Here is a 23,153-nt window from a genome sequence, read left to right on the forward strand (position 1 = left end):
AGCTCAGTTGTTCTGTAGGCCTGTTCAAGAATAACTGAACTCTGCTTTTTAAAACATCTGATGGCATTAAATCACAAAACACAAAACTTTTATTTCCAGGGTTTTTTTTCTGGCAATTAACTATTTAAAAAGTTTATTATTTTGATTGCTTTTATCAATTTGTTTGCTTTTATGATATTCCGGAGCTTTAAATAATAATTGAAGTCAACTGTTGAACTTTGGCAGGTAGCTTTACATCAGATAAGCTGTATGCCTGTAGACTATATGGGTCAATGACATGTAAAGATTAAAAAAAAAAAAAAAAAAAGTTTGAAAATATAAAATAGTTTGAATAGGTAAAAATAGTTAGATAAAATAGTTTAAAACAGCATTCATGTTGGTTTTTATAATTTTTTAAATAATTTTTCAATAAAAAGGCAGATTTTATGACTCTAATAATGTGGTGGTGTAACCATCAAGTACAAAAGGGTCCTCTCTTTTTTATGGTTTTCTTGTCATGACAACAAAATTAATTCATATGCTGCACTTTTTTGATTTCATTTTATTTTAAAAAGTCTATTTTAAAGTCAATGTTTTAAAACATAATGAATTTAACAGTTCAAATAATTTTAAGGAATAAATTTAATAAAAATTATTTTAAGGAAATAAAAATTAAAGATTATGCCAGATTATGCTACAATAGGCCTACATCACTTTTTTATATATATAATCTCAAGACAGTTACACCACCTAGACCTTAGTAACCAATAAAAATATGAAAATTAATATTAGCCTAGCTACTTTAAATATTGAAAACATGTTCATCATAGAAAAGGTGTCATTTTACTGACAAACAAATTTGGCCGTACCCTATTGACCTGAATATGGAGATACGCTTACGAGAAAACAGCTGCAGTTTAAAAATTTAATTTCTTAAATAGGCTAGGTTATTCTCTTGTGGTGACGGGGAAATCCAAAGGCAAAAAAAAAAACATTCTGGTGAAAACTGCGGTGAAGAGTGAGAACCAGCCCGTTAGATACACACCTCTCCCTTTTTCTGTGCACCTGCGCAAATCTCTGCAACCGCAGCAGATACGAAATAAACGCAGGGGTCTCGAGAGCTGCTTGACGTCGAGACGCGACGCGACGCAGAGGGGGAAAGACGTCCATCTGGCGCATAGAGCAACAATTAATCAACACTGCATACGGGATGCAAGAGCACTTTCAGTTTGGATACAATAAAATAGGACCTTCTTAGTGACTTAGTGATCTTCTTAGTTTATTGGTTTTAATATCATTTAATTAAAAAATACAAATACTATTTTTGTCGAGTGATGTAAATGATTTTAAGTATTGTTTAATAATAAATAAATTATGTTTGATTTGATTGTGTGATTTAGGTTCTAAATCAATGAAAAAAAAAAAAGAAATAAACAGCAACATGTGCCAACAAAAGGCTTCATTGGTAAATTTCAAGTATGCAAAACCGTGATTAGGCCTAAAGTCATGACATAGAATCACTGAATATATATTACCGATTTGAAAATAATAATAAAATATCAATCAACTAGTAATGAAAAAAAACTGTGTTTACTGTGTTGAGGGTTGAGTGCCTATCCATCAGCAGTGTGTTTGATACTGTCTCATTATTCCCGCCTTCCTTCTGAGCCAGAATGCCTCGGGCCAGAGTTAAGGAGTGGTGCAAGCCCCAGATGTTTCCCGTAAAATCAGACGGAAAAAGCAACAAAATTTTAATTTGCAGTAAAACGGATAAAGTAAAGGTTTACGCTGCATGTGCCGCAGAAAGGATTTCATGTTCAAGCTAATGCCAAGGTTGCATTACACTGTGGGGGTGGGCCCTGGCAGGACGCACATTTCCTTCTGCTAAACCTAGAATCAGATTGATAGGCTACCACCCTAGTGGCTTGCTCTTACCTTTTGTGTTGATAATAAACTAAAGTTAAAGAGGAAACATAACCAACTAAAAGACAGGTTAAAAAAAAGACATTTGATAACTCTAACTTCTGAATCGGTGAGCCTCGCTCAAAACTGTTGTGAAATGCTGATAAATACAACATAGCCTACCTGTGGTAATAATTGACACCATAAATAGTCTACAGTGAGCCTAATGAATTATATTAGCATTCAAGAATCGTTAATTTAAAGATAATTCTGATGTCAGTGTACCTTTGTGTAATTCCAAAACTGAATGACTTTCTTTCTTCTGTGGAACATAAAATTACCCATGGCTTTGAGTGGCTTATTGCATTTACATTTAATATTTCATAATATTACATGCAGCTAACAAAAGTTAGCCATTTGTAGCTAATGTGTAGCAAACAATATTCTTGTGAGGGAACTCAAATACTGATTTTAAGGCTCTATGGATGACAATAATCGGAATCGAGATGGGTAACAATTTGATCCCATAACACTCATATGAAGCCGATCCTGGCCTTCTTGCCCTAAAACAGCTCCACGTGTGCAATATATGAACTCTCAGGACAGCATCCATGCTCTAGTGTAGATGACGTGGCAATGCAGCACATGTTTGGCCTTAGATCACATACAAACGTCTGCGCTGAATCACTGACCAGCAGATCAAATCAGGACATGGTTGAAGGACAGTAGATTCAGACAGTGTTACGAACATGTGTTCTGGGACAAAACATCTACAGGGCAGGTGTTCCGGCACAGGTGGAGCGCTATACATGGAGAGCGTCTCATCTGGGAACAACAGGTGGAAATGTTTACATTTAGTATAAACAATCCAAAAGCCAGGAAGGGATTATGGTGGAAAAGAATAGTTCTGGAATGCTCTGGACCAGGGGTAGGCAACATCGGTCCTGGAGTACCCCTGTCCTGCAGAGTTTAACCCTAATCAAACACATCTGAACAAGCTAATCAAGGTCTTCAGGATTACTAAGGCTACAGACTAGTGCTGTTTTTTTTTCAGGTTTGGAGCTAAACTCTGCAGGACATCAACACTTCATGACCGACGTTGCCTACCCATGCTCTGGACCTTCATATACATAGAAAACAAAGAAAGCAATAAAAAGTACTGGTAAAAGTAAGACCAGGACATCAGGGGAAATTTTAAAAAGGCCCTAATGGAAGATTCCTAACTAACTAACTAACTAACTAATCAAATTTTTGAATGACCCTAATGAATGATTCCTAATGAATTAGCTAAATAAATAACATCTACTAAATGTTTTGATAATCCTAATGGATGATTCTTAGCTGACTAACTGACTGACTAACTAACAATTGAAATCTGAAATTTTCAAAAACCTTAACGGATGATTCCTAGCTATTTAAATCTGAAATTTTCAAAGACCCTGATGTATGATTCCTAAATAAGTAACCAGTTAACTAATGATATTTTAAAGACCCCAATGGAGGAAATTTTAAATGGGCCCTAATGGATGATTCCTGACTAACTAACTAACTTATCGAAAGTTTGAATGACCCTAATGAATTAGCTGAATAAATAACATCTACTGAAGGTTTTGATAATCCTAATGGATGATTCTTAACTAACTAACTAACTGACTGACTGACTGACAACTGAAATCTGAAATTTTCAAAAACCTTAATTGGGGATTCCTAAATAAGTAACCAATTAACTAATGATATTTTTTAAAGACCCCAATGGGTGATTTCTATAAGTACCTTACTACTGACATTATCGAAGACCCTAATGAATGATTCTAACTAACTGATTAAATTTTCAAAGACCCTATGGATTATTCATAAGTAACCAAATAACTATTGAAATTATCAAATACCCTAATGGATGATTCCTAACTAAAACTACCTACCAAAACACCTACCTACCTAGCTACTTAACAACAATATCAAAGACTAATTAAGTAACCAACCAACCAACCAGCTAAGTACCTAGTGGTCTGTCTCTCTAGCAACCACCCAGAAGACCCCATCAACTGCTTAGCAACTGTGCAGCAACACTTTACAAACAACCAAAGTAGACAAATAACCTTCAAGCAGCGTCTATGCTATTTTAAACTTTTAAGGGTGTCCAGCTATTATATATATATAAAAAAAAAACTCTACTTTTGTAGTTTTCATTCATGTTCATTTCTGAATGAATGTGCCTGTAATTTCACTCTGAAATGACCTTGAGCTTTGGGGGGAAAAAAATAAACCACTATACAAATTATGCTTATTATTATTATTATCAGCCATTAACTGTGAGAGGGAACAGACTTTCAGTCTTCCATTGCCAGCAACACCACCTCTCCCCTCATCCTGGGAAGCACCAAAAACACTTCTCAGCCACAATTGCTCCAAAAGCACATCACTCCCCCCGTCCTCTCTAAAATTCCTCCAAGTCTTTCCACCTCTGGGGGAGATTTCCATTTCTCTTGGAGGCAGAATCAAACTGGACAAGAAAATGGCTCAAAACACTAAAGTGGCTGTAAAAGCTGGTGTGCTGTACACATGCAGACCAGGCTATGGAAATTACCTTCGGGCTGATGTGGCTCTTACTCAGTGATCATCAGTAGTTTTGCATAATTCTGTATTATGATTCACCAGCATCTCTATTCAGTCTCAGGCCTCTTCGCTCTAAGTATATAACATGAGCAGCTGTTAAATATAATGAAAACAATGGCCTTATATACGAACTTCAAGCAGAAATTCATCTTCTTAAATGGATCAGGCAACTTGCAGTAATGTTCAGTGGTTAAACTAAGGTGCAATAGCTCACACACCGGCTGCGGTAATCTGATCCCGTCTTCTCTGTGGGTTCATACCACGGCACACTCGCACACCATACCATTTTATCTTCATTAGAAGAAAGGTCATACAAGGCTACCGAGGTGAGGAGCTGTAATTCTCTCATTATGATACAAACCACTGATACACCATGCCCTATAACCAAGCACAGTGCTAGTTTCCAGCAAGTTGGCTAGCTACACTAAAAGATAAAATTCTATGCAGTTTGATACAATCACAACCAATCAGAACATATTTGATGTTTACTATATCTAAGTGGAACATGTGGACAAGTAAGATTTCAATGTGGGTGGAGCTTCTCTAGCATGACACCACATAATTACAACACTGTCAGATCTCTGCAGTGTTTTCACATTTAGTATGAACGACAAATTACTTTAAAAAAACGAGTCAACCCACAAAATGTTCAGGCATATTTTGGTTTTCCCAGTCATGCCTGGTTAAGATAAATAGTCAGATTTAACTCAGATTGTCTCTCTCTCACACACACACACACACACACACACACACACACACACACACACACACACACACATATGGTATGAGAGCTGAGAGAAAGAAGAAAGGATGGATGTACATACAAACTGAAAGATTGAGAGATGGATGTGTGTGGCTGCAGCCCACTCATCTCATGAATGAAAGACCTCTGCTGGTAACTATGAAGTATATAAAACACATGATATTCAAAACAAGAGGAGTTTCTGTTTGCTGTTCTGCTTTGTAATATCTTACATGTGAGGATTCAAGTTGCATATTTGTCATCCATGGAACAATATTAAAATCTTGCCTTGAAGAAGAAGAAGAAGAAGAAGAAGAAGAAGAAGAAGAAGAAGAAGAAGAAGAAGAAGAAGAAGGACAAGTCAAAGTTTTTAAAGTGCTCGATAAGATAAACATACCTAATAGGCCTAATTGGATTTAACTAGACTGCGGTGCAGTGTGTTTCTATGTGGATGTGTAACTCAAAAAAGTTCCTAGACACTCTGTGGCTGAGGTACATGCATCAGTCTATCAGGGGCTATTCACACAGAGAACGTTTTAAAAAATGTGAGATGCAGGGTTAAACAAAATAAAGGAATTAAACAAAAAGTATACAGATGCCTCACATGCATTTGTTTCTGCCGTAGAGCAATCCGCTCTTTTCGCGGATTTTCGTATTGCTCACCAAACACAGTTGACCAAGTCCGCAATACGCAACTTTGGCCTTCTTTTTTTGTTACATTGCATGAAAAAATCCCGCGTCGCGAATTTTTGGGCTTGTTTTAAAAAATATGGTTGCTTGTTAGGAAATCTGACAAGCAAATCTGTTTTTTTTACATTCATGTTCGCCGTATTCTCCAATGCGTTGATTGACAGTCTGTCTGCTCACACAGTGGCCAGTAAGTGCAATAGGCCTATAATATAATAATTCAACATGAAGCCATGTGCATCGTAAAAGACGAGTGGGATGACTTTCTTTTGTAAGGTAAGGTAAATTGTAATTTTTTTACAATGTTTTTGTAATGTATTAATTATCACAGGCTAAAAAAGCCCTATTCTGCTCACAGGTGATTGGAGAAGAGTGGATAATGCGCACCTCCCGCTTTATTTTGATTTTCGCAAGATAATTTCTGTTTTTGCTTTTTAAATAAAAGAGTGGTTTTAGTTTAATATGCTGCAGGCTCATTTATTGGTAATAAATAATTAATAATAAATAACATTGATGATAATAACTAATCAAATAATACTGGGCTTGTTTTTGAAGCTGCGGTTGTTTTTTGTCTCGCGAGAGCTGGCAACAGTGTCACCTAACTTTCCAGAACAGACGTTTGGCGAGGAGCATGGGGAAGAAACAGGAGCCACTGGCCTTGTTAGAAGTCAGTGTACCATCAGAATAATTTTGAAACTTATATTTCAAGGTAAACAAACTTGATTTCAGTTGCTTTAAAGGGACAGGTCACCCAAAATTGAAAAGAACGGTCCAAAAGATTGATTCGTCTGCGAGCCAGACATCACTCTTTAGAGTTTGCCTCCAGACTGTGGATTACTGGTAATAATATGGTAAATAATATTTAAATTCTTGCACAGACCAATCGTTTCCCTTCATAAGATCTCAATGTATCGTCATGAGTCACAAGTATTCATTTTGTGTTTCCTGGGGCCAGTTGCATGAACTTAACCAACATATTAAGACTGTGTCCAACTAGCAGTTGCCAAGGGGTAATCAGTATTACTTTTCCAATACAAATAAGACCAATCTACCTTTTCATAACTGAATTTAAAAAGTTACGTCCAGTCTTGAAGAAGAAAAAATAGATGACTAACCTTTTAAGATTATTCTTAACAGTTTATTCATCCGGCCCCTGAAGGTTTTTTTTTGCTCTCAAACTGACAGTAGCTGCTGACTTACATTTTGTGAATCACCAAGAAACATTAAGCTAAAAAAAATCTTTACTGTTCTACTGAAGAATAAAAGACATGGGATGGCATGAGTTAATTAACACTCAAATGATAATTTGTGGGTGAACTAGCCTACATCTTTAAGTTGAGCGTTGAGTTTTTAGAACGCCATGTTGCAAACTGCGCTGCTTTTCCATTCTTTTTTGAAGTAAACATCCCCTAGATGGACATGTTTGACCATTGCATTCGTGTATGTCAAGGCGTTCAAAAACAGTTCAGCTTTTAAAAAACACATTTCCAGAGCCTGTGTTCTCCTGTGGCTTCTTGCATTGTAGCTAAATGTAAAAACTTTATTTGAACGGCCCCAAGGATTTTTTGAATACTAAGTATAGTCATGTCTTGGGTGCAGGACCAGTTATACATGCCAACATTAAATAGTTAGTGTTAGGGTTTTATTCAGATCACTAATTCTAAGCACGAGCAATAGTAATAGTGATACTTACCTCAGCAAACAGCACTAATTATCTATTTGAGATAAATGCATAATTCTCTATATTTTTGTTGTTGGTGGATGAAACGCCGGTTCAGGGAGGTTATAGAGCAGAGATGCACGGAGATGTTAATGACTTCCTCATGTGAAGGCAGCGGGAGAAAACATACAGTTCCTTTACACGGTTAGCGCAGCTGCGGGGAATTGCGGTGTGAACGATTTGAAGGGGGGCTGAATTAAACTTGCTCTGAGGGGGTCGATTCCCTCCCGTCCCACTTCATTTTTTGATCTCATAGAGCCGGAAGGGGGTAGGTCACCTGTGTAATTTGGACCAACACAACAGGCATAAATTGATGTGGGTTGTGTTTGTGTGCGCTCTTAAAAAATGTGTAAGTCCCTAATGAGAAAAATATGGTGCGGCCCTTGGGAGCCTCCTTTCCCCCTTTCTTTTCTGTGATGGTAAACATTTATGACAGTCTTGTCTTCACATGTAAAGTAGAATCAAACAGTGTGGTGCTTTATGTCAGTATTGAAAATGATCAAGTGGGAAATACAGAGAGTGTGAACTCACCACTTTCGGCCTGCGTTTGTCAGCAGCACCTGCAGTGCAGTGCAGGGCAAGCAGCGACGGGTCAGTACACAGATATGTCCTCCCAATAGTCTCTCGGGTGGGCACTGGTTTTAGACTAAACACAGCAAAGACAAGCAAACGGCACACAGCTCTCAAAACACAGCGCAAGCGAGACTGAAGATGACAGTCGACCAGGAGGACAAGCGTGCAGTTTCTGGAAATATTTGAGCATAAAACAAACTCGGCATATTACAAGTGCCATCAACATCCTCGTCTTCAGACAAAATATTATCAAATGGCTGGACAGATGATCAAATAAAACAATAAGCCATGAAAGGTTGTGTTACAGTGCACGTCACAAAGAGGACAGTCTACAAAAATCACTGTAGGGCATGCCCTCAAATGGCTTACTGCTTTTAAAAAAAGATAGCATTATGATTAAAATATGTATATAATTTCACTCCCAGAATTAAAATTCTGTCATATTTACTTACCCTCAAGTTGTCCCAAACCTGTATGTCTTTCTTATTTCTTTGTAACACAAATGAAGATATTTTGAAGAATGTTGGTAACCAAATGTTTCTGGTTACCAATTGACATTTATTATATAGAGAAAACAACAATAACAAAAAACAACACAGACATTATTTTCCACAGAAGCATGTTTAGAATGACATGAGGGGAAATTATGCAAGAATTTACATTTTTGGTTAAACTATACCTTTAAGGGCTGGTTTCACAGAAAGGGTTTAGACTAAGCCAGGATTAGGTCATAGTTCATTTAGGACATTTAAGTAATTTTTATAAACATGCCTTAGGAAAAAAAAAAAACATTATCTTGAGACAAAATAAAGGCATTGATATATTTTAATATCAATTAGTGCAAGTTTCTTTCAGTTGAAACAGCTCAGAATTAAGTTTTAGTCTGGGACTAGGTTTAAGCCTTGTCTGTGAAACCCGGGGTAAATGTATTAAAATTAAATATCGAAACGACCAATTATTGAAATAGTAATTTTAGCATTATTTTTCATTATAGCTGCGAAATCCTTTAATATAGGATTTCTATTTGTTGCTTGAAACATGAAATCAAAATTGATGCTACTTACTTTCTTAATAGACATCCAGGCCTTTAGAATTTATTTGTGCTTGAACACAATAAACAAATATAAGTGGTAAATCTTTACTGTACAACAAGGTTCAATCTGTTATTTTAAGCATTAGGTATCATAAACTATTTTTCTTTTCCTCTACAGAATTAATAATTATATTTTATTAATACACGTTTTTGTTGTTTATTCATGTGCGTTCACAATAGATTAGCTAACGTAAATTATACAACTTGAAATATTAATAAATTAGTATATGTAGAAATTAAAATAAACCTACTGTAGATTAATAAATTAAAAAAAGTTTGTTTTTATTGTTAATTAATGTCTAATGCATTAACTAATGTTTAATGAATGATTGTATCTTAAACGATTTCCTTCATAATATTTTATCATAATCCAACTTTTTTCCTTATACATTTGTCATGTTCATTGACATCACAAATCTCTTTTTCTGAATTTTGTCATCAGTGGATAAAACCAAGTCCTCCCCTACTTTTTTCTCAAATACAGATTTACTCAGAAATATGACATGACCTTTTGACTTTAAATGTAGAAAGTACAGGTGAGGGATTATCAACTATTATACAGCAGCTTTGAATGCAGCTCATCCAGTCCAGTAAAATCTGAATGTGTGATTTACAGTCTAAATTTGAGGATAAGGACTTGTCGGCATGATGTCCACACCCACTGTTTGAAGCGCAGGTCTTATGGCTTGTGTCATATTGCTCCGGCTCTGTAAGGCTGATCTGTAATTTGGCTCTGAGATGCAGCTGCCTTCATCCACCACCTCAGAGCCACAATTAAAAACTGCAGAGAAGTGGCAAGCGACGCTCTAAAGGAGGCCCTTCTCTAATATAAGAGACCATAATGACAGACTAAACCACCTCAAATGAGGATGAGCAGGAGAAAAAAAAATGGAGAAAGATAGAGAGAGAGAGAACAGCATTGAGTGACCGCAGACCAAATTGTCAGAAACTAGCTAGAGGTTTTTCGTCTGATGCTTTAGGCTTGTGTTCTCCAGGACGGGTTTATTGTGGGAATGGATGCCGTGTAGACACCCAATTGGGAAAGAGTTCAGTGTCTTAAATCAAATGCGGAGACCGCACTGGGTTTACCTGACCCCGAGCCACAGGGCAAAGGTCACGGGGTTCAGTGACCTGGTCAACAGTTCTACTGACACTCACCTCAAATTGCTAGTGACTCCTGTGGAGCCGAATATGTGAACACATTCCTGAGATCACTTCAGCTGATGTCGATTGATTGTAAATATTGTCTCTCGCGTCTCCTTTTACACTTGCATGCAGTTTATTAGCTTAACTTCACAGGGTGCCAGATTTATGAATATTCAAATATGCTGCTTTGTGACATAAGCTACGTTGTTTGTATATTGTCTGCTTTATGACCTCAAGAGTAAATTAATCTAATGGTTGTTAATTTGATTAAGTGATGTTTTGGTCAATTTATCTCGCTCTAAAAATCATTGATAAAATCAAGTTTTACTCCAATTTTTTTTTTTTTTTTTTTGGAAATACAACAGATTATGATTTTAAACCAATAGTTCCATTACATTTCATATACACTACTATTAATAAATTTAGGGTCTGTAATATTTTTTTTTTGTTGTTGTTTTTGGAAAAGGTCTCTTCTGCTCATCAAGGCTGCATTTATTTGATTTAAAATACAGTAAAAATATTAAAATTGTGAAATATTAGTATTCAACTGAACTGATTTTTATTTGAATATATTGTAAGATGTAATTTATTTCTGTGATGGCTTCAGATTGCTTCAACATGATTCTTCAGAAATCATTCTAATATGCTGATTTGCTCAAGAAACATTTCTTATTATTATCACTATTGAAAACACTGTGTTGCTTAATGTTTTTGCGGAAACATGAGGATTTTGAGGATTCTTTGCTAAACCCGTGAGATGGTAAATATTGTCTCTCACATCTCCGTTTACATTTGCACTTAGTTTATTAGCTTAGCCTTGCCATACTTAGTTCCCAGGGTGCCAGATTTATGATTATTCAAACATGATGCTTCGTGATATAAGCTACATTGTTTGCATATTTTCAGCTTCATGACCTAAAGAGTCAATTCAGCAGCTCTGGACTTGAGTTAGCCTCTCTAACGGTTGTTTATTTGACTACCGCTTAGTGATCAGGGTGATGTTTTTATTTGCGTTGGTCAATCCGCTGGATTTATCTGGCTCTAACAAGCCACTGTATATTTGGACAGACATCTGAACCTTGTCTCCTCTAAATGAGCTGCTAATCCCTGTCCTGACTACTGTAAACTGCTCTCCTCCCTGTTGCCCTCACCTGGACAGAGGGGGCAGTGCTCAAAACACAAGCACTGGCTCCATCAAGCCTTCACCACAAAATGGCATGATGCAGTGATACAGATACTAGAGAACTAAATGATACTATACTCATGTGCCATGGTACTTTTTTCTAAATGCTTTTAAAAAATATTCATCATCATCATCAGTATTTTTTCATCTCTTAATACTTTGAGTAATATTTATAAATTATATTTATAAATAATTTATAAATAATAATCATATTTAAATGAATATATAATAGACTTTATGCATGCTCCTTGTTTATGATTAAGCGGCCCACTTATGTAATTACCACTTTTAACAATCCAATCAAATCCAGATTTATATACGTTTTTTTTTTCTTATTGAATATTCTGTTTCTTTGGCAAATACGACAGACTATTGCTTTAAAACAATAATTCAGTTCCATTAAATCTCTGATTTATTTTCAGAAGTCTTCAGTGTCACATGATACTTCAGAAATAATAGCAATATACTGACTTGCTGCTCAAGAAACATAATTGTCATCAGTGTTGCAAATGGTTGTGCTGCTTAATTTATGATTTAATTCATTTTTGTGAAAACAATGATACACTTTTTTTCAGGATTCTTTGCTTAATAGAAAGTTCAAAAGAACAGCATTTATTTAAATATATATATTTTTGTAGAAGTTATTACTGTCACTTAGAATAAAAGTATTCATTTCTTAGTTAAATTTGAATGGTAGTGTATCTACCTACAGTGAAAATGCCTCTATTTCACATTTTCTAATTTGAAAGTAAATTATTATTATTATTTTTTAAAAAAGCTTTCCTATAAATTGTGAAAAGATCCCTATTATCTTACAGCTTTAGGACAGGAAAATCCAGCACAAAGATGTACTTTTACTTTCTCTGTACATATTGTATAACTATATTCTCAGAGTCTGACGCTGAAGTTCTGCACTCCAGGCAAACTGAAGGGAACTGATGCTTGTGACAATAAAACCACAGGCCTTAAACACACTGTGGGACATCTGAGCATCCCGGCCCTGCTCTCCCCACAAACAATTCATCTCCACCAGTTTTTCATAGAACATTACTTGTGGTGTACTGCTGTTTGCTGTGTAATACATTTACAAAAAGTCCTCGTCGCCGAAGAGCAGACCACAGAATTACAGTGTAAAATAATGAGAAATGATGAGCGTTCACCACCACACAGGCCATTAGCCTCTTCACAATGTGACAGTAACTCCTACAGCGGTCACATTAACACGGACCCTAACGTCCTACTGAAATGATTGAGGTTTAACAACGTCAGACATTCCAACGACAGCAGACTCCCGTTCTTTTGATTAAAAAGCATTTAGTGTTAAATAAAAGGTTGAGGATAAACAACAGGAGAAAACAGTGCATGATGGTGAATGCTTGAGCATTAGCTTTTATTTAGATTATTAACTTAATTAACATTAACTTAATATTTAGACAGACAATATGAGTTTGTGAATGACAGTTCAGTCATTCCAGTTTTGCAGATATCCGTACCTGCTTATTAGCATAAATATTCTGTAAATAATTAATATAGTTTAGTGAAAAAAAGAACCCACACATAGTCAAACAATTGTAATTTCACATCAGCAATAATTACTATTACTAATAATTATTATTTTCGTAATATTACTTGTCTGCTCGTTTTTAAGAGGGTTTTATATATATTGGCAAGCAATTCCAGCTGCAGTGTTGAACCGACTCCCCATAGAGAATCTCCGCATTATCCTTTGGGGGGAATTAGTGTCATTGTAAAGCAGCAATATTCGAGAAATCACAGATTTGGAAGGACAAGGTTTAAGTCACCTTATAGTGGCCCACTATCTTGCAATCTCAGTAAAAATTCAAAGAATGCTACCAGTTAAATAAGGTTTGTTATATAAGGATATTAGCACCAGGTGCCAGATTAACATCAATAACTTGGAGGTATCTATAAGCAGTGTTGGGGAAAGTTACTTTTAAAAGTAATGCATTACAATATTGCGTTACTCCCTAAAAAAGTAACTAATTATGTTACTTAGATACTTTTTATGGAAAGTAATGCGTTGTTACTTTTGTGTTACTTTCGCATTACTTTATAAATATGAGCAGGGCTTGATTGTTTTTAATATAAGAAGTTCTATTTATAGCAAATATAAAAGCCCTTTCACACCAAAAAGTGTAATGAATAAACCTCAGGCTGAAGGAATAGTTAATTCATGTCTGTACAGTAGAACACAGGAGAAGAAGGTTCAACACTCTTCAGCAATAAAAAAAAAAAAAAAAAAAAAAAAAAAAAAAAAAAAAATCAATGAGGCACAATTGTTAGTTTATCTAAAGTCATTTTTGCTTATTAGTATGGATGAACTGGATCATCAAGGGTCAGCAGCAAAGACACTGTTAATAAAATGGTATTAGATACATTTGTGTTATTTAACATATTTAGTTATTGCAGGTTTGCGTCATATTCTGAGTTTGCATTTCACTGTTTTAATTCATTTTGATGAATACTAAATAGTTTTTTTAAAAACACGATCAAATACTGTAATGCACATTCACATTTAGTCTAGAACTACAGTAACATCATGTTCACACAGCGCACACAACGCCTCTGTAATTCTGATTTCTCCCAATATGGGGACAGGAGACTTGTCAGTCAATAAATTGGAAAACAAAGTAACTGGCGTTACTTTTTTGAAAAAGTAACTCAGACATTTTCTTGTAAATTAAAAAGTAATGTGTTACTTTTACTAATTACTTGAAAAAATTTATCTGATTACATAACTCGCGTTACTTGTAATGCGTTACCCCCAACACTGTCTATAAGTGTTCTCTAATATTGTTCAGAGTTCTTTTTCAAATATCTGATTTAAGATTTTTACACTGAGCTTCAGAATACAATTAATTTTTGACTTATGTTTAAAAAACTGCCCTTCTAACTTGAAGTTAGGATAACTTCAAACAGGACTAAGCAGTGACCTTGAAAGTTAGGAAATTGTAGGTTCTCTTATTTTGATCTCCACTGTAAAAGTTTGATGTCATATGATAGAGCAGAAAAGTGACCTTACTTAAGCAATCTTAGTAGAAGATATGGCATTAAATCACTAAAATGATTTTATTATTATTATTATTAGAGCCCCTGATTGCATTAGGTTAATCCATTTCTGTGCTCAGAAATAAAAACAAGACATTGTGGTATTCAAAAACAAGGTACTTTATAGTTGATGTCAAAGACAAACGTTAGAGCAAAGGTCCCAAGAAAAGTTCTATTGTAACAATGGAAAAACAAGGTGACAAAAATAATATGCATTTCTTACATTTTGTAAACCTAGAACTGTTCTCGAGCCACAGTGGTCACAGGTATTACTGGCTGATAAGTGTTTTTTTTTTTTTTTTTTTCTTTTGGACAAACTGAAGATATATCTGACGAGCATCTGGAAAAAGCCCTTTGATGATTCCAGATGTTTCTAAAGGAACAACCCTAATCTTTTCCTAGTCTTCCTCCGGCCCCAAAAATACGTCCCGAGGAAGAATAGAAAAAAAAAAAAAAAAGAACCGAAAGCAAAAGAAGTCTCACAGACAGTCTAACATGTGGCATAGTGTGTAGCTCACCTTAAACAATGCTCTACATAAATACAATAAAGTCTATAGTCTGTATGTCACAAGTGCTAGATAACTTTCTTGTTGTTGTTGTAAAATATTCAAAAGTAATTTTCTTTCATTCCATTTTTAAACAAGTAAAAAGCACATCTGTCGGACACCAAGAGCATCAATCCGTCTGTGTACTGACCAGAAACAGAGGAGGAAAGAAGAGCTTCCATCCCATGCATTCTCCAAAGCCTCAACCCTCCCGTGTTCCTCCGTTGTGCAAATATGTTACAAGGACAAACAGGCATGCTGACGCACAAACCATGCAGAAAGAGGGAAAGAGAATGAAAGAAACTTCACTTTGGCCTGCAAATAAACAACTGGCCAGACCGCATGGCAGATTAGCAGGAATGACAAGAAAGGTTAAAAAAAAAAAAAAAAAAAAAAGGATAAGCAAAAACAGATGGAATGCATTTTTTTTTTTTTTTACAAAACAAGAGCAAAGAAAATGACTACCTGGATGAACCAGATAGAAGTGTCCCTTTGACAAGACTGTATTGATAGGCTGCCGTTAGTATTATTGCAGAGTGGTTTGTAGTGATGGTCCGGTTGAGTATTACTATCATGAGACTCTTTGGGAATGTCGCTTTACATCACCGGGACACTTTCAAATCAGTGTCAGCCTTCGCACTTCATTCTTGAAAGTAATTCAGATGAGATTTGATGGGCTTTGTCTGGATATGATACTGCAAAAATGCCCAAAATAGATAATCTTGATTTGAGTAACAAGATTTTACAAAACAGAAAAAACCCCGAGAACGATTGCTGATATCATTACTGCAAAATTAAACACTAACAATGTCACAAAATCATGTCCAGGTAGCATTTCACCCCAAAATAAAAAGGAGGTAAATAAGAAATTATATTTTGCATAAAGAAACTGAAGCTTTTTTGGGAGGATTTCTTGCATTATGAAATTATTTTCATGATAATTATGCACATTTCCCCCCCAAATTTTCATTACCATAATTTAAACACGTTCTACTTATCAGGTTTTTGTGACCTCATTAGGTTCTCATGAGCTTAACAATTTATTAATTTAAATAATTGTATTATTTCACATTCAAAGCTGAAGTGCACTGTAATAATTATTGTTTGAACAGCACGTTTTACAAGAAAAACAATTTTAGTTTTTCTACTTCAAAATATCAGTGATAATTGTTTTTACATGATTTTTTTTTTTTTTAAGTGTGTGTAATTTTTACACCTTCAAATAATGATTATTTTCAAACAATTATTTTGGAAACTGTCTGCTATTGGTTGAACAAACAGATAGCCACGCCCCCAAACTCACACCATTGGTTGAGCCTGTTTTGCTTTGTTGGCCTCATTGTTTTTTTTTAAGCAAATGTAATTTCTTATGTCCTTTTTCTGGGTGAAATATGACCTGGAAAAGTTCTTGACAGGCTAAAGTAATTAAAACCTTAAAGATATGCTAAATAACTGAAATCCATCTTGGATGTACCACACAGAAGGATCATTGTGATGTCAGCATCTACTCTAGTTGGTCTATCCAAACGGACTTTTAACCAATGGAAATGTACAGTGTCAGTCCATAATATTTTAGTTTTAGAGTTTAGAGAGCACTCTGTCAAACTGAAGCCTGAAACCACGAAGATCTGTTTGATCAAGAGTTTACGGTGGCAGAGTAATGCTACTGCGAATGCATGAAACCAATAAACAGTGCCTTCAGTGGAACCAGCGACAGCCGAAGCCAGACCACATACTGAAATATATCATTTTGCAATACTAGTTTTCTTATTAGAGTCTGCAATCTTTATAATATATATATATATCTATAGATCTTTGTAATATAAATCTACTATAAACAGAACGTAGTAAATACACAATTGTCGGAATCATTATACAAAGTAAAAGCATCTCCCTCCCACCGCATACAAAAAAACAAAACAAAAGATAAAACAAATTAAAAAAGCTGAGTTACTCTCTAAAACAAGAAATTAAAGATGTATGTAAAACACATTGTCAACTACATACAGACTGACAAATTAACAAGTAAATAATCCAAAAAGTACAAAAGAAAAAACAAAACAAAACACGACAAATGAGTCCAAAATAATGGGCATGAACCCAAAGTGGAGTAGTCATACGTGACAGGCATACTGTATATAAAAAAATAAGTCGAGGAACAATGGCAACGGTGAGTCAAAACTCCCACCTTAATGCATCTCATATTGAACATGACACACAGAAAAAGAATGCCAAAGGTAGTTGCCGAGAGGCTAAACATGAGTCAGGGGTTGTCAAACAAATTATCGCCTCTACATCAGTCCAGAATCGAAAAAGTTCAATGTACAATCAAAGTCAAGCCAAATGATCTACTGTCAGCATGCATAACTGCGTATATATACAGATCTATGTGCCGCTTCGAAGCACTGCCACGGCTCCGACACTTCGTCAATGTCCCATGCAGATTGTCTTGAGTATCACAGTCGTCTCAGAGGCGTTTTACGATTGTTTTCTGAGTGGAAGCTGGTGGTCCCGCTACTTCCTGGATTGTGTCATGTGACGGGCACATGTTCGGTAGCACCCGCCCCTAGCGAAAGGCCCATAACCCTCCTCGCTCAGGCCCGTCGGCAGGAAACCAGCGCTAAATCTCACCAGGTGGCACGTCTGAAGGCTCAGTGGTACATTTAAAATCGGTAACCAGCCCTTTTCCGCTTGTTTCAAAGGCGTCAATAAAATTGACCATCTGCTGAGTAGAATAATAGTAGTGATACGCTAGTGCCCTTTGATTAACTGTAAAGTAACCGAAATACTAGACATTCATAGCTATATAAAAGTACAACATGTTGAGAGAAGGAAAAATAGAAAGTTTGTCTCGAACTACAAATCGTATGACGCGTGGTCAACGCAGCCCTATCCTATACGCTCGCAGCAAACTCATGCTTGTCGGCGCTGTTAAACTACGACGGTTGAATTCTTAACTGATGGAAATCTGCATGCTGGTCAACTTTTCAGAGGAGGAGGTGTGTATTTGGTCATTAGAGTTGAAACGAGTCGCTACATTGGCTTGCCTTTTAAAGCGCGAGAATTCAATCGAACGTTTTGCCCTCGGATAGCTGGCAACTACCTTAAAATTCATTTGTCAGTGACACTTAAAGTCATGTAACGTCCAACACAAGCACAGTAAAAATAAAGGAACATAAAACAGGTCATAATGTGTGTGAAACATGAAGATATCTGCAGGGAGTTCCTGGTAAACATGCTGAGGGTTTCTCGATTCTTCAGGCCAGCCTTTGACCGTCGGGTGTCAAGAAAAACCGAGACGGCGAAACGTTTTCCCTCTTTTAACTAGTTTAAGGCAATGTTCTTCTGGATCCATCACGGAAACTCTTCTGCAAAAGGCACAAACTCACATTGTCAACTTTCAGTTGGGCTTCCAAGAATCCTTCGGTCTCTCTCCCAATCAAATCGTCCACCCTCGTGAAGCAGTAACTCGAATTGCGAATGGAACGAGTCACTTTTTTCTCCAAGAATAAAAGAAAGACAGACAAACAAACAGAGAGAGTCGACAAATAAAAAACATAGGCCGTAACAGCCGAAATCAGTTTTATAGTGGCTCTGGAAAATGATGAAAAAGTTCATGTTGAAAGCACCAGCTCTCACATCTAACAATGAAACGTGAGTCTATGTCCTGCTCAAAAGTTAAGCGTCCCTGCGGACAGACCAGGTTACACAATCCCGGACGTTCTGCCACAGACAGAGACAGTCTAACATGGCTGAGACGTTCGTCGCACTCTGGGTGTCACGGAGATTTCTTCAAGCCGTTTCGGATCCCGTGCTCAAAGCGCGCACATCGTGGGACAAAAAATGAAACGGATGGAGAGTTTAGAGCGACGTCAGAGGCCTTGAAGAGGCTCTGAGCCGAGAGGGTCACCAAGGCAGTCGATCGGACCACAAACAATGTAACACACTATCAAAAAACATCAAAATCTTCCACATCTTTCCACTCCCATACACAAACATTACGTCACACATCTTTTCACTTGTGAATTTCCATGACTTTTCCAGATATTTTAATAAATTTAAAATAAAGCACAAGTACCAGTGTTATTTTTGTATCACTGATATACTATAGTATTATAGTTTTTTTTTAATTAACATTTTAAATATTTAACAAAAATGTTTTTGTTTTATGGATTTAGTTTTATTTTTAATTTTTATTTAACTAAAATTACCCTGACAAGTGCAAGTAAATTTATATTCACAATATAATGTTCATGAATTTAAGATCTGATTTATTTAAAAAAAAAAATTCTAAACCTGAAAATCGCAATTTTAAAATTCCAAGATATTTCCAGGTTTCCTTACCTCTGGCACACCCGTGTACATGTATTTTAATATTATTACAGTATTTATTGATATTTTGATTTAGCTTCTATTTTTATATTCTTAGTTTTAATGTTAGTTTTTTTTTTTGTTTTAATTTTGTAACGTGTTTTTTCATTATTATAATTTTTTTTTAAATATTCCTATTTTTTTCAGTTTCAGTAATTTTAGTACTTTTTGAACTAATTGAACTTATTTTATTTCAGTAAGCTGCTAAGCTACTAAATGCAACATACATTTTTAAATTTCATATAAATTTTGTTAAGTTTTCATCTTAATTTCAAATAACATTTTAATAGTTTTAGTTCAAAATTAAAACAATTACACAAATGTATAAAAAAAAAATGTTTAAAAACATTACTTGACATCCTTCAGTAAGGAGGTGCTAATGCATTTAAATCTAAATGGTGCAAATGGTTTTCCTTTCCTTGGGGTCACTATACACACTCATTTCAGAGTTAATGCTTCACATCCTGTTTTGTTTCTATCACTATACACACTCATTTCAGAGTTAATGCATCACATCCTGTTTTGTTTCAAATTCACAGGTTTTTCTGGAGAAAGGTGTAAGGCACTATGAAATGACAAAAATGGTGCATGGCGGAGTTATACAAAATTTGAATGTTCTATTTGGGAATTTTGGAGGAAATCAGGAGGAAATTGAAACCACTGGAATAAAGGAATTCAAGGTCAGGAGTGAAAAAAATTTGTTTCAAAAGTTCTAAGCTAAAATGTTCTTGAAAATTTGAACTGTGTTCTGGTGGCACAAGGGTGTTTAAGACTGCCAAATGCCCAGCCAGAAAACAGAATATTAAACTAGGAAAAACAACACTTATGATAGGTGTCAACACACTTTCTGCACTTGGCCCCTAATAGGAATAACAGGAAATAATGTGAGTGTGAACCTGTGCTGGGCACATGAATACACATGTGTGTAAGAGTGTGAGTGAGGAAGGTCCAGAAACCTCAAGCATCTGTGCTCAATGCTGCCCGAGTGTTTTCAATTAGGACTCTGGCAGACTGTGTCTCTCAGAAGCCTGACGCTGCTGGACGTCTGCCTCACACCAGTCGCGTGCATTCAGAGAGTCCCTCCTGCTTATCACCTGTCCTGCACCTCTAGAACACTGCTGTCCCATCACAGAGCCCCCACACAATCATAAATACTCACGGGGTCACAGAAACAGACACACTCAGGAGGCCTGCTATGAGCAAATATATGCCATATTATATGATTTTTTTTTATTTTCATTCATGTTTGGAAATGTTGAGACAGGTCTAAATAGTTTTAAACTGAGTTTGGTGTTTTTTTTTTTTTTTTTGCTTATTTTTGTTATTTTCTAGATAATATAATTTTTTTAAATGTATAATTTACTAGTGCTGTCAAACGATTAATCGTGATTAATCGCATCCAAAATAATAGTTTTAGTTTACATAATATATGTATGTGTGCTGTGTATATTTATTATGTATATATAAATACACACACATGCATGTATATATTTTCGAAAAATAGGTTGTTTATATATTAATATATTTATTTATAATATTAATTATAGGAATATAAATATAGACATTTCAAAATATATACTGTATGTGTGTATTTATATATACATAATAAATATACACAGTACATACACATATATTATTATATATTATGCAAACAAAAACTTTTATTTTGTAAGCGATTAATCGCGATTAATCCTTTGACAGCACTATAATTTACATGTAAAATTCTAATATATTAACACATATATACGGGTAGTTATTAGAGTTAACTAAAACTAATTTTAAAACCATAAAAAATTAATTACTTGAAATATAATAAATGTTAAGTAAAAACATAAAAACTTTATTTCAGCTAGTTGCCAAAGCAACGTTTCTCATTTTACTTCAGTTTAACTTGATGTACTAAAATAACAAACAGAAATAAAAATAAATAAAAACTATATAGACATACGAAAGAAAAAAACAAAACCTACTAAAATGACAAAAACAATCAAAATGATTAAATCTTTAACCAAAAAAAAAAAAAAAAAAAAAAAAAAAAAAACCTTTAAATGAATATGGGAAATATAAAAACTGTTTCAAAATAATAATAAAAACTATAATACAATCCTATATATATATATATATATATATATATATATATATATATATATATATATATATATATATATATATTATATATAATAAAATAATATTATACTGTATAAAATAATACATAATTTCAACAACAAAAAACAAGTCATGGGACCTAAGCTGTATTTGTGGAATTTGCCATATGACAAACACAAACACAAAGTCAGCTATAACTGCACCTCTTTCCCATGTGCTTGTTGGCCACAGACAGGGAGGCCATGGCGGTCACCGTCTCTGCCTCTTCAGTTTCACATCTCTGAGCCTCCAGCAGCGAGTAGCCCAGAGTCGAGGCGGATCTCTGAACCCAGCACCAATATCCACCAAATAACAAAGCACAAAACTCAGCCTTAAACATGACACAGCACTTTATTTACAGGTGTAAGACGTCAAGCAGCAAGTAAAGACATCATGTGCATGCCAGAGATATGACTAAACAGCATAAAGTCTGCTCTATACTGCAGAATATTTTCACGAGACACCGCTTACTTCAAGAAGACAACTCTTTATAACTGATATATAAGAAGCCAGCCAATCACAATTTTTACAGGTTGTTCAGGGGTGTTTATATAAAATAGACTACACTACAATAATTGCTGCAACAGTTGTGTACAATATGTATCAGGCCTTCCATGAATGAACTGTGAAGCTTTGTGTGCACTCACTGTGGACTTCCAGAACTTTCTCCATGGAGTGAATGGCATTGAGGTTCGGCCTCTGTTGTAGCACATCTTCAGAAAGAGGATCCAACTGAAAGAAAGATAAAAAAATGTCAGGTTAAACATTACTGTTGCATGAAATCTCTATACTAAATGATTTTGGATAGTAACTATATATATATATATATGTGTGTGTGTGTGTGTGTGTGTGTGTGTGTATGTACATGTATATGATGTTTTTACATAAAAAAACCCAGCAACAATATATATACACACTGTAAAAATTAGTGCAATTTTAACAGTAAAATATTGTAAAATGTACAGTTTGTTCTGTAAATGTGTTTATAGTTTTTCTGTATTTTATTTTTTTTAATTATTCTGGAATCCACAGCTGCCAAAATTATTTTGTAAAGTCTACGGATTTTTTTTTACAGTGCATATTATGGAAGCTTGTTTTCTGCCACAGGATAAAAAAAAATAAAATAAGTAATTGAGACTTTTTATCTCAAAATTTGGACTTTTTTTCTTGCAATTCTGACTTGCAATTTACTCATTAAAATTCTGAGAAGAAAAGTCAGAATTGTGATATAAACTTCCAATTGTGAGAGAAAAAAGAGGTAAAAAATTGTGAGAAAATAAAATTAAAATTACCTTTATTTTTTATTTTTATATTTATTTCTTAAACTCTACTTAAAAGTCCGAACTGAGATATAAACTCAGAATTATGAGACAAAATTGGGA

General features: G+C 35.0%; 1 protein-coding gene across 1 annotated transcript in view; it reads right to left on the reverse strand.

Annotated features, from left to right (window-relative positions):
- Positions 1-21,904: 21,904 nt before the first annotated feature.
- Positions 21,905-23,153, reverse strand: part of LOC109092976 (histone deacetylase 4-like) — a 193,531-nt gene continuing 192,282 nt past the window's right edge. The window contains exons 25-26 of the mRNA XM_042764236.1: positions 22,415-22,503; positions 21,905-22,073 (exon numbers count right to left, since the gene is read on the reverse strand). Of these exons, the coding sequence (XP_042620170.1) occupies positions 21,920-22,073; positions 22,415-22,503 (243 nt within the window). The 3' untranslated portion in view covers positions 21,905-21,919. The remainder of the gene's footprint in view (positions 22,074-22,414; positions 22,504-23,153) is intronic.

The sequence above is a fragment of the Cyprinus carpio genome, chromosome A9 (assembly GCF_018340385.1).
Source record: "Cyprinus carpio isolate SPL01 chromosome A9, ASM1834038v1, whole genome shotgun sequence".
In the NCBI taxonomy this organism is placed as follows: domain Eukaryota; kingdom Metazoa; phylum Chordata; class Actinopteri; order Cypriniformes; family Cyprinidae; genus Cyprinus; species Cyprinus carpio.